Source organism: Mixophyes fleayi, chromosome 11 (genome assembly GCF_038048845.1).
Source record: "Mixophyes fleayi isolate aMixFle1 chromosome 11, aMixFle1.hap1, whole genome shotgun sequence".
Taxonomy (NCBI): Eukaryota; Metazoa; Chordata; class Amphibia; order Anura; family Limnodynastidae; genus Mixophyes; species Mixophyes fleayi.
The window spans coordinates 99,567,686-99,581,171 of record NC_134412.1 but is presented as its reverse complement, the minus strand read 5'-3'; the positions used below and the strand labels follow the sequence as shown (position 1 = coordinate 99,581,171).

Here is a 13,486-nt window from a genome sequence, read left to right as displayed (position 1 = left end):
GCAGAGTCTTTACTGAGCAGAGTATATGTCTGTTACTAGGAGCAGAGTCTTTCCTGAGCGGAGTATATGTCTGTTACTAGGAGCAGAGTCTTTCCTGAGCTGAGTATATGTCTGTTACTAGGAGCAGAGTCTTTCCTGAGCTGAGTATATGTCTGTTACTAGGAGCAGAGCCTTTGCTGAGCTGGGTATATGTCTGTTACTAGGAGCAGAGCCTTTGCTGAGCAGAGTATATGTCTGTTACTAGGAGCAGAGTCTTTGCTGAGTGTCATATGGTCCGTCATATTATTGGAGGAGGGGTAAGAGGGGTGTGGTCTGTCATATTATTGGAGGAGGGGTAAGAGGGGTTTGGTCTGTCTTATCATTGGAGTAGGGGTAAGAGGGGTGTGGTCCGTCATATTATTGGGAGGGCGGCGGTGGTGATCCATAGCCCCTCCCCCTCCCCGTGGATCTATCTCAAGCTGTGCGGCGGCGGTGGAAGGTATGCTCAGTGGTCGCTGCACAGGTTTAAAATACAATAGTAAATGCATTTTACTTCTGTGGCACCCACCAGAGCCCGGTGCCCTAGGCAACTGCCTAACGTTGCCTAATGGGAGCGCTGGGCCTGGATCCAGACCACCTCTCCTCTGCTATTTATTTTCATAGGTATATTTGTGGTGTGCATGGGCTGAGCAGTACTAATGGAGGACTAATGACTTATAGAGATGTTTGGTAGCTGGGTACACTGGTTGCAGGTTGTTATAATATTACATTGTCTAATTGTATATTGTGGTATGAAATGAGCAGCAACATAACTAAACATCTGTGGGCCATATAGGAAAATGTGCATAAAGCAGATCATCTCCTGTGGCTTACTGAAGATCCCTCTGTGGCTTACTGAAGATCCCTCTATAGCTGCTGTTATAGTAACCAATAGGAATCAACCTACACTGTTAACCAATCACATTATTTCTTTTGGTTACTGTAACAGCAGCCACGGCCTGATCACTAGAGGAAGCTTCAGTAAGCTGGAAGAGATGAGCCGCACTGCTGTATCATGCAGGTTTGTGAGGGGAAGTGGCCCTCGCCACCACCCCCAGCTGCGGGCACCACCTGCCATTATTATGCCCCTGGAAATAATTGTGTGAATAGCTTTATAGTATTTCTAGATGTGTTTAGTTAACAGCTGATCCTTTCAATATTAACCAAGGATTTATATGTTTTTCGAATGGTTGTTTGGTTGGAGAATAATATATGATTTTCCGAGAGCATCAAATGGAGTGATAATAATAATAATCATATTTCCTACCACTGGCCATACTCATTCGACTGCGAGGGACCCTGTAATATCGAGTTTCCTAGCTGACGGTTCCTATTACAGATGGAGCAGAGTTAGTTTAAATCAATGACATGATCAGATGCCTGTCGGAGGCATGTTGACTGCGCCATTTACCTCTAGCAGAGCCGTGCTAAGATAGTCATACAGGTAAGGTGGCAGGTGCACCAATCACTCAGTGTACAGGCCCTGGCTTTGTGCCATCGATTCAAAACAATCATCCTCCATCTGTATTTTTGATACTACCGTAATAAATATGAATATACAGCAAAGGAATATTTCCCGCCCATGCCCATATATTTAGCCATTTATGAAAAGGTTGATTCTACTTATAACTAGGGTTACGTTTACATTTAAAGTGACCCTGTTGAGTAAAGGTATCAGAGGCAGCCATCAATATACATGGGAATACCGGGGTATATTGTCATTGTATATTGTAGTACAGACGGGGAAGAGTGAACTTGCTATTTGTCAGTAGCGATGTGTGAATCCACAAACACTAATACTTGAAATCTATAACCTATAGGATGTATTTAACTATCTGCTGTATCAGCCACTGCACCGTTTCACTATATGATTGTTCCCCAAACTCATCAAGTAAATAAAATATGTTTTTAGTAAGCGTGGAGGATTTTTATATCTATCTTGTTTTGTAGTCATAGTAAACAACCTGGACGAGATGGGTGTTTGGCAGATATTATAGAGACACCCACCCACATTTTCACCCACTCACACACATGTATTGATACAAAACATCTTGAAACTTCTTACTAACAGTCTATCACTTTCCATCACAGGGCCAAGAATCGAGTGAGAAATTATTCTGATCATTAAGTCAGTGTTTTGACAATGTTATAGTTTTAAAGGGGAAATATGCTAATGAACACATGTAAAGCTTAATTGCATTAAAAGTCTCATTTTATGCTACCAATCTTTTACATGGGATAGAATTCTACTTCTAATATTTGTAAATTATTGAGAAAAATGTAGGTTGCCTAGTTACTTATTGATTGCGATAATAGGCAATGACGATACAAGTACAGCCAATTACAATACGGCACAGTGAGCGTATAAAAGAGTTAAAGGGCTCTCAACTTGTTTCTGTAAGAAACTAATGTCTGTGTTCTGTACAACATATTACCCAGAGGCTGCGGCATGGAAGGACGCTCCATATGTAATCTTCATATAAAGGTTCTCTACTCCTTTATCACCAAATACCCGCTTGTTACATTTAGTTAGATTTGAGATTAAATGACTTCATTGTAATGGTATCCAAGTGAGTTTTATAATTTCTTTTTTCCTGCTGGACATAGTCTTCTGTTATTAAACCTTTTGGAGCAAATGGTTTGGAGACATTGAGAGAGGTAGTTTCTGAGCCAATGTGTTTGACAGGGGCTCTCAGCCCCACATTGATCACAGAGAGCAGGATAGTGGTGGTGCCACCAACTTTTATTCTTTAACAGACTGTTGGTGCAGTGTCATCATACAGTATATATGATATAATTATTATATTATAATTATATGTTTACAGTGGCATCTCCTAGAGTTCTGGGTTCCACCAACCCATTTCTGACACCATTCAGGGGAAGGGCCCTATTGTTTCCCCTTCTCCTACAGAATCCTTTTCAAACTCCTCCCCACCACTTACAAGGCTCTCTCCAACTCTACTGCCCCTTATATCTGTAACCTCCTCTCCATTCACACTCCCGCCCGCTCCCTGCGCTCGGCCAATGACCGTCGCCTCTCCTCCACTCTGATCACCTCTTCCCACTCCAGAATCCAAGACTTTTCCAGTGCAGCCCCCTTTCTCTGGAATCACCTCCTTCGTTTCATCCATCTCTCACCCAAACTGTGCTCCTTCAAACGTGCACTCAAAACTCACCTCTTCCTCAAAGCCTACCAACCATCTACTTAACCCCCATCTCCTTCCTTTAGCTCGTCCTCCCTTCTCTCCTCTTGCCTCAACTGGCTCCTCTTGTGCCTGGTCTGTTTACCCTCCCTTAGGATGTGAGCTCGTATGAGCAGGGCCCTCTCCCTCCTGTCTCCTTACCTGTTCTTCCGCTCCGTCTTTACTGCATATGACTAGCCGGAGTTTCTGAAGTATGTTCTGTATGGTTTCACCCTGTATAGTCTACTGTTAGTACTGTGTGCAGCGCTGCGGATACCTTGTGGCGCCTAACAAATAAATGATAATAATAATAATAATAGTCAAGAGAGAGGGTTGCTTATAACCCCCAAAACCTGTCAATCCGTGTAGATTTGGAAACACTGATCTGTGCACCTCCAGTATTTACACCTCCGTGTGTATTAACATTCAGCACAAGAACATTGTGCAATCAGATGAGGGTCAATCAGACCAAATCCATCTTTATTTCCAAATCACAATGTGTACAATCAGTAACTGCTACTACACTGGAGAAATCACAGCAAAACACAAGGGATTGGCAGGGTTTGCACCATGTGATAAAAGAGAGCAGTGTCTGTCTGTACATATGAAGCAGACAGATGAAAAGAATAGGCTTTGAGTGTGGGAATAAATAGTGATTTTTGCAATTGGCCCTCCTAAGCTTACACTCTACAAAAAATATTATATATGGTACAAAAGTCTTTAGATACAGGCACTGATTACAGGACTGTTGGATATTATATTGCTATCGCTCATCTGTGTGTCTGCGTGTGAAAATATTCCAGAAAATATTTGTTTTTGTGCAGTTAATTTGTCATCATTTTTCCCCAAACGTCACAGAAAGACCCCTCAGACCAGCAGGTATTCTGTTGGCCGTACTGTAAATATAATTACTTTTACAAATACAACAGTGGGTTAATATGTGGAACTGTCTAAATCTCACAGCTTGTAAGAATCACAGCTGTATCTAGGCCACGTAATACATTATGCAAATATCAGCAGACACCTTAAATAGTTAGTGCTGTATAGTCACTATTGTTGGGTGTAAAGTGATCATATACATTGGCATTTATAGGGGACAGGGTCCAGTTTTTTAATTGCTTTGTTGCAGGGGTATATTTGTCAGCTATAAAGAGCTTAATGTCGGCTCCTATGTTTCTTGGGAAGTTCTGCTGGATGCTTCGTGTTTACAGGAGATGCCCATCACAAATGTTACCATTCATCTGCTGTATGACTGGCGTTATCCTGTCTCTGGTGCTTCTACAGGGCTTGTGGATGTACATGCTGTACACCTACTGCACCACGGACATAATACATGTGTACTATGTGTGTATCATGTCTGCATCAGGCGTACAGATATGTATACTTAGTCCCCATAGTGTTACCATTCATCTGCTGTATGACTGGTGTTATCCTGTCTCTGGTGCTGCTACAGGGCTTGTGGATATATATGGAAATAAATAAATAATGTGAATAGATGGCCTTGATATAATATTGCTGCGGCACTAATGAATGAAGTACAGCAGTATGGGATCAGCCAATCAGAAGCAGTGATCTAGTACCCGCACCCTGCGTATCAAGGTGTGTCCCCCAATAGGTGGCATGCCACATGCTTGCCCATCCTGTAGGATTGTCACGAGTTAACCCATGTGTTATTCTTTATTGTTGAAGCCTGGTGCCCCCTAAGTCTAAGATACACTGAAACCTAAATAGAGGCACATTTTTTTTGGGAATGTGCTGTACGGAAATGATTATATTTATGCCACATAGTTGTGCACATTACACCATCACCTACACAACTTGAAGTTTATCTCTAGATGTTTATGATTAGATTTATTGGGAGTGATACAAGCTCTTTACACTAATGATTGATTAGATGTTTTCCTGTACGTTCCCTGTGGGCTGCTGTGTTCAGGACCTGGGACAGTTCCTCTGCAGCTGGAGGTAACACTGCAGGAGCACAGAGTCACTGGTCTGTCTGCACCATTGTGTCACCTTCCTCTCTCATCAGATGGGGCTGACAGTGCTCAGGGGTCTCCATAGTGCTGTGTTCAGGACCTGGGACAGTTCCTCTGTAGCTGGAGGTAACACTGCAGGAGCACAGAGTCACTGGTCTGTCTGCACCATTGTGTCACCTTCCTCTCTCATCAGATGGGGCTGACAGTGCTCAGGGGTCTCCATAGTGCTGTGTTCAGGACCTGGGACAGGTTCTCTGCAGCTGGAGGTAACACTGCAGGAGCACAGAGTCACTGGTCTGTCTGCACCATTGTGTCACCTTCCTCTCTCATCAGATGGGGCTGACAGTGCTCAGGGGTCTCCATAGTGCTGTGTTCAGGACCTGGGACAGTTCCTCTGCAGCTGGAGGTAACACTGCATAGATTCACCATTGTGTCACCTTCCTCTCTCATCAGATGGGGCTGACAGTGCTCAGGGGTCTCCATAGTGCTGTGTTCAGGACCTGGGACAGGTTCTCTGCAGCTGGAGGTAACACTGCAGGAGCACAGAGTCACTGGTCTGTCTGCACCATTGTGTCACCTTCCTCTCTCATCAGATGGGGCTGACAGTGCTCAGGGGTCTCCATAGTGCTGTGTTCAGGACCTGGGACAGTTCCTCTGTAGCTGGAGGTAACACTGCAGGAGCACAGAGTCACTGGTCTGTCTGCACCATTGTGTCACCTTCCTCTCTCATCAGATGGGGCTGACAGTCGCTCAGGGGTCTCCATAGTGCTGTGGTTTCCCAGGGTCACGTACTATTTCTTTGCCTGAATCTGCCTCATGTCTCCTGATCCTGCAGCCTGGTGGTCTGATGACATTATGTCAGTGAGGTTTAGGATTACCAGAAGTGTAGAAGATGATACAATAACTAGCGAGAGGGGGTTAGGTGAGAATGATCCTGCAGATACATTTCTATGTCTTGCACAGTATAGGATTGTATAGTACAGGAATACAGGTACACACATAGACACATGAAAATATACCGTGTAGAGGCAAAATGCACACATACATTGATGCAAAGACAACTGCCCTCTTGGTGACAGGGGCTGCTGGGGTCTTAATTTGTCAGTGCTTGTCACTCGGGGTCACCCCCACCCCCCATTGCTGCCTATCTCTTGTGTGTCAGAAATATCCACTGATGTCTCTCCCTAGAGCTAGTGATGTCACCACCAGCCAATCAGATTGCTTGCAGGCAGCGCTAGCTACAGACTCATAGCTGAGTTTCCATTAACCTCTTCACCACTGAAAGGAATCCACTCCCTGTTCCATGTTCACCCTTTTCCTTCTAGAAAACAAGCCAGTCCCTGGTAAATCTCCCACTGTCTTCTGTGTACATGACTGCCCTAGCATAGGTAAAAAGACATTAATTCAGATAATGCAGACGTAATCTCTGGAAGGTTCCTCATTTTGCCCATTGCAGCTGTAAAAACTGGCAGAGCGTTGCTTTAAAAATCAGTTTCCTCCCAGAGAAAGGCACAGGGGGAAAGCTGGATGGGTCTGCAGAGCATCTCTAGTTTCTGCACATTGCAGGCACCAATTAGGGCAATCTCTGCTATCATTTACTGACAGATAATAAGTGTATCCCCATCTTCCAGGCACAGTCCCTTCCCTCCAGTAACGCTGTGTAGCCCATACACAGGAATGTTATTAGGTCTTACAGACCTCCTGGGCATACATATATCGCTACATGCAATGTGTACAATACTTCTGCAGATGGAAATTCTTTTCCATGCAATGTTAAGTCATTAAATGTGCAGGATTTGGTTCTCACTGCAGCTCTGCAGCTATTTATAGCCAGACCCTGTGTTCTCACAGCATCATAGTGCCAGGGGGCTGCAGGAGTGGTCAGTGGGTCTGATTGGGCTGTTCCCACTGTCTGCATGCAGCCTGGCACACTATTAATTCACAGTTTATATTTCTCTTTGTGAAGCCTGTTCTACAACCACTTATCCTTAAGGTTAGTAATGGAGAGAACAAAGCTCGTCTGAGGCTCAGAAGTTGTACTGTGCATTACACCCTCTGTTGGCATAATCTGTCTGTATACAACAGGGAACATTGCTTCTCTCTACCTGCATCTATTGGTGGTAAACCTTTACAAAATACTAGCTAATGTGAAAATAATGGCCAGCTGAATAAAGAGGGATATGGTGTAATTCCTAACTATTCAGTATGTGTATAAATTCAAAGCATTCATATTGTTTGTACCCCTCTTATTCAGCTGAGAACCTATAAATTCTTTTATTATGAGGTTGTTTAATATAAGTTTGGTCTCCCTGACTCCTGACCTAAGAATCCTTGTCTGTCTGTGTATCATACACCGATTCCTTGTCTGTCTGTGTATCATACACCGATTCCTTGTCTGTCTGTGTATCATACACCGATTCCTTGTCTGTCTGTGTATCATACACCGATTCCTTGTCTGTCTGTGTATCATACACTGATTCCTTGTCTGTCTGTGTATCATACACCGATTCCTTGTCTGTCTGTTTATCATACACTGATTCCTTGTCTGTCTGTGTATCATACACTGAATCCTTGTCTGTCTGTGTATCATACACTGATTCCTTGTCTGTCTGTGTATCATACACTGATTCCTTGTCTGTCTGTGTATCATACACTGATTCCTTGTCTGTCTGTGTATCATACACCGATTCCTTGTCTGTCTGTGTATCATACACTGATTCCTTGTCTGTCTGTGTATCATACACTGAATCCTTGTCTGTCTGTGTATCATACACTGAATCCTTGTCTGTCTGTGTATCATACACTGATTCCTTGTCTGTCTGTGTATCATACACTGATTCCTTGTCTGTCTGTGTATCATACACTGATTCCTTGTCTGTCTGTGTATCATACACTGAATCCTTGTCTGTCTGTGTATCATACACCGATTCCTTGTCTGTCTGTGTATCATACACTGAATCCTTGTCTGTCTGTGTATCATACACTGAATCCTTGTCTGTCTGTGTATCATACACCGATTCCTTGTCTGTCTGTGTATCATACACTGAATCCTTGTCTGTCTGTGTATCATACACTGAATCCTTGTCTGTCTGTGTATCATACACTGAATCCTTGTCTGTCTGTGTATCATACACTGAATCCTTGTCTGTCTGTGTATCATACACCGATTCCTTGTCTGTCTGTGTATCATACACTGATTCCTTGTCTGTCTGTGTATCATACACTGATTCCTTGTCTGTCTGTGTATCATACACTGATTCCTTGTCTGTCTGTGTATCATACACTGAATCCTTGTCTGTCTGTGTATCATACACCGATTCCTTGTCTGTCTGTGTATCATACACTGATTCCTTGTCTGTCTGTGTATCATACACTGATTCCTTGTCTGTCTGTGTATCATACACTGATTCCTTGTCTGTCTGTGTATCATACACTGAATCCTTGTCTGTCTGTGTATCATACACTGATTCCTTGTCTGTCTGTGTATCATACACTGAATCCTTGTCTGTCTGTGTATCATACACTGATTCCTTGTCTGTCTGTGTATCATATACTAAAACCTTGTTTTGCAGGTGTGGGGGGCTCACGGGAGGAGCCGCAGTTTGTGACGGCACGTGCTGGAGAAAGTGTCATTTTGGGGTGCAATGTGATCCATCCACTGACTGCTCAGCCTCCTCCCTATGTTGTTGAATGGTTTAAGTTTGGAGTTCCTATTCCCATCTTTATCAAGTTTGGGTTCTATCCCCCTCATGTGGACCCGGAATATGCAGGTACGGATTATTTACCCTTATACAATCATAATTTATTGTCCGTTCCCCAGTCTCTTCCTATACCTTTTGCATTATTTTCCTTTGTGGGGCAGATAAGGACACTGACACAACGGGGAGGAGGAAGGAGGAGGTGGGGGCAGATTTCTTGAATAAATTGTGCTTTTTATATTTTATGGCCAAATACTTGTCTATAGTAAATGCTGTTAGATGCTGTTACCAGAAATCCTAATATCTTATATTACATAGGCTGGCCGCCAAGTTTACATGTTTCTCTAGTAAGCGGCAGCCAAATCCGCACCTGGGAACTGGAGAGTGAAGGATTCTGGGATTCTATGGAAGGTGTGAAATGCAGAAATCAATAAATACAAACAGTTTCAGCAATAATATATCTTGTGGCCTAGATAACGAGATGTTCCATCCAAGAAAACACACATCCACCTCGGGGATAATCAGAATACTGTGCAATATGCGGATATTAGCAGCCATCAAGGAGTTCCCTGAGCATAAAGGTCATAGAACTCTGAGGTTATAATATGTGTTTTATTTCACAGTATGGGGAAATTATTCCTTGTACACAAGATTCAATTTGAAACAAAGCAATGACCCATGTGACACCACTGACATCACTTCTCTTCAAATATAAGTTATATTTTACAAGATATTGCTATATTGTGGGGAGACATAGACTGTTATATTGTGGGGGAAGAGGGAGCTTGGCTCCTATACAGTGGGAGATGGGGACCCTGACTTACATACTGTGGGGGAGGGGGTCCTGGCTGTTATACTAGGTGGGATGGGGACCCTGACTTACATACTGTGGGAGAGGGGAGACTCTCTACAGTTGGAGGAGGGGGGGCTGGCTGCTATTCAGTGGGAGAGAGAGATCCTGGATGTTATACTATGGTGGAAGGGGGGTACTTTCTGTTATACTGGGTGGGGTGGGGGTCCTGGCTGTTATACTGCATGGGGTGGGGGTCCTGGTTGTTATACTACGGAGGATGGTGGGGTGACCCAGCTGGTCTACAGTGGGAGAGAGAGATCCTGGCTAGTACGCTGTGATGGGAGTGGGGACTGTGACCAATATACTCTGTGGGGAGGGGGACACAGGATATATCTCCTCCCTATTCCAGTTGAGTTATGACTGGGAGCTGTATAGATGTAATATACAGGAATAACTATTGAAAGGCCCCATAAATACACAAATCTGTGCCCCTCTCTCCCCCAGTGTCTGCTGTATTATAATGTACTAGTATAATGATGGTGTTCCCATGCTCCCTGCTCCCAGGCCGCGCCACCATCCATGACAAGGCTTCACTGCGCATCGAGCAGGCTCGCTCACAAGACCAGGGCTGGTACGAGTGCAAGGTGCTGATGCTGGAGCAGCAGTACGACACATTTCATAATGGCAGCTGGGTACACCTGACGGTGAACGGTGAGTGCCCCGGGGCTGAGCCTGCACTTCTTTTCTGTCACCTGTTTTTCCACTGATATTTTATGCCTAATGTCACTGGCAGCTCATGATTCAGGTAGTGGCTTATCTATGCTAATTGTTATGGAACTATAAGTCCCAGCATTCTCAGGTAAAATGATACAGACATCATGCACAGACATCTCCAGCCCACACATTGCTGACAGCAGTGAGGCTTTAGTCTGGACCTAATATCAGCATAGGTGCGTGGAGGACGTCTAGCCTTGGGATCTACTCTCCCCAGTGTCACATGACATGCAGTAGTGTCATCACGTAGGTACCTTCACGGTACAATTTTGAATTTACGACAATTTGATTTTGTGGCTTGTCATACGTGGCTTGCCATACGTGACGTGTAATACGTGGCTTATCATACGTGGCTTGTCACACGTGGCTTGTTATACGTGGCCTGCTATACGTGGCTTGCAATATGTGGCGTGTCATATGTGGCGTGTCATACGTGGCTCACCATACGTGGCTTGTCATACGTGGCTTACCATACGTGGCTTGTCATATGTGGCTTGTTATACGTGGCTTGTTAGACGTGGCTTGCTATACGTGGCTTGTTATACGTGGCTTACCATTCGTGGTGTAACATACGTGGTTTGTTATACGTGGCTTACCATACGTGTTTTAACATACGTGGCTTGTTACATGTGGCCTGCCATACGTGGTTTGTTATACGTGGCTTACCATACGTGGTTAAACATACGTGGCTTGTCATACGTGGCTTGCAAACAAAACTCTCCATTCATGTTCGTTGTTGTAAGTCTGCATTCGAAGTTTGCCATTTTAGATTAACCACGTGAATGTCTGCAGCAACGTTACTAAAGATTATGCTAGTAAGTGTTTCATACGAGACATAAAATTATGTGTGGACAAAGCCTTAATCTAGTCAATGAAATCCCCTAATTTAATGTATTTACAGAGCTTCCAATACCTCCATGTCCCCGAAACACTTCATTGGAAAACAGTTTCCACTCTTATCCTACAAGTGAGCGCTCACTTACATCTCAAATAACGCAGCGTAAGCGAGGAGTCTGGGGGACCAGACATTTCTAATCCTCGGCTGTGTTATACATGAGACACAAAGTTGTCAGTGTAATGCAGTGTGGTACTCGTTTAAGTGATGGAAACACTCTCCCCCATCCACTTGTCTTTTTGGTAGTATGGGGGGTGGCCCCATGTGAAGTGCGCAGTCACAACCCATATGTGATCTCACCAGTCCTTCAGTGTGACTGACTTTAATGTCATGTTACCCCCAATGTATGCCTGTTTACTAGACCTAGAGAGCCTGGTTCATCTTCTTGCCCGCATGTACGCCCGTATACAAGTACAAGCGGATCTGAAGATACGTTTACATTTGAATACAGGTATAAGTACGCCCTGGCTATAAGTTACTTGCCGTATGTAGACTAGGGATACGCACATGTGTAATATCAGCCCAATCAGAACGAGTATACAAAAAAATTGCATAAAATTCATTTACAACTATTATACTATAATCATTAATAAAAATATTTATGAAATAAACATTTTTTTCTTACATTAAATACATAAATCAAGATATTCTTAATGTGTACTGAACGTAAAATGCATTGTTATAGTTTCTCTTACCTGCAAACACAAGTTCTGGCAGCAAACGCGTAGTCCTCACTATCAGTCACACTTACACCTGGTGCAGGAGATACAGAGATGTCCAGAGCTTGAGTCTGACGGATGTGTGTGCGCTGGACTGCGGCACCTCCTTACTGTACATTACCTACGTGCGTCTGCCCCCAAGAAGAGAATATTTATTATAGACTTAACAGGATAGAGACCATCCAGTGCTGGGAGATTGTAGAATAAAATATTAATTAATCACTTTGACATGTATAAAGCGCCTTCTTACAAAGACACGTTTTGATATTTACAGTTCAGTTCCCTTTTTCCAGGATTGTTCCATCTTATATGCGCCTCATGTCAGAGAGAAGAATCTATGTTTTTATAACCTGTCTCACTAGTCGACTTTCAGAGACCTTTTAAAATTCTTAATATCTTGTGTAAAACTATTGTGTTTGGAAATAAAGAAAGTTTGAGAAAAGAACCTTTTAATTCTTCATCTGAATCTATTAGGAGCCAATGATCACCCTTCAGCCTAAACCTTACCCCCAATACCTGCACTTGTCTTTCGGTTTTACATGCAACTTTCTCATGGACCAACTGGCTTTCTACTAATTATTTGGCCAACAAAAATTTAAAGAGCAATTTTATAAGGTTTTTTTTAACATTAGCTACAAAACATTTAATGTTTTATTTAACTTCACATTAAGGTCACAATTGCATTAAAACTAGATGTTGCCCTTTCAGCACCCGCGTGACCCCGCTGACACCTTCAGGCGTTGCGACATTTCATTTTACTTTATTTTTTATTTTTTTTTAAAGAAAACCTCCATCGCTGCCACTGACATTTTACAACTGAGCATTGAAAAAATATTTTACAAGTACATTTAAAGTTTTAAACTACAGCTCAGTGGAAGCTGGGATCATCAAAGACTTCCATAGCTCCACAAGTTATCATCCGATTTCCTTATCGATATTGAAGGGGGATAGTATGTCTTTTTGCAGATGACAGAAAGATATGCAACAGCGTAGACACACCATGAGGGGTAAAACAAATGATTGATGATCTAGGTAGACTAGAGAAACAGTCAAGAGAGTGGCAACTACAGTTTAGTGCCAAAAAATGCAAAATTATGCAATTGGGTCTCAAAAACCCAAAGGCTAAATATAGTATTAGTGTCACAAATCGGGATCTTAGCCGCACTTACCTCATCCGCCGCTGTCATATCACGGCTACCTGGGTCCCTTCTGGTCGTCTGCAGCATTCCCATCCTCCACACCTCTGTTTGTAAACAAACACATACTGTTTGTTCTGCTGCATGGGCGTGGCCATCTTGGATGCAGTCAGGTGATCATTCCAGACCAACCAGATTCTGCAGCTGTGATCACATGAACTGATCAGCCAATAGCTGTTTGGGACACCCTATTTAAACCTGCTGCTGTGATCTGTTCATTGCCAGAACAACACAC

The 13,486-nt window shown here is 43.3% G+C and overlaps 1 protein-coding gene across 6 annotated transcripts in view; it reads left to right on the top strand.

Moving 5' to 3' along the window:
• Window positions 1-13,486, top strand: part of IGSF9B (immunoglobulin superfamily member 9B) — an 82,127-nt gene that overhangs the window by 14,364 nt on the left and 54,277 nt on the right. For all 6 annotated transcript variants that reach the window (XR_012679921.1, XR_012679920.1, XR_012679922.1 and 3 more), the window contains exons 2-3: window positions 8,749-8,946; window positions 10,232-10,378. Coding sequence is in view for 3 of the 6 variants with exons in the window: in XM_075190604.1 (XP_075046705.1) it covers window positions 8,749-8,946; window positions 10,232-10,378 (345 nt within the window). In the remaining 3 variants the exon portion in view is untranslated. The remainder of the gene's footprint in view (window positions 1-8,748; window positions 8,947-10,231; window positions 10,379-13,486) is intronic.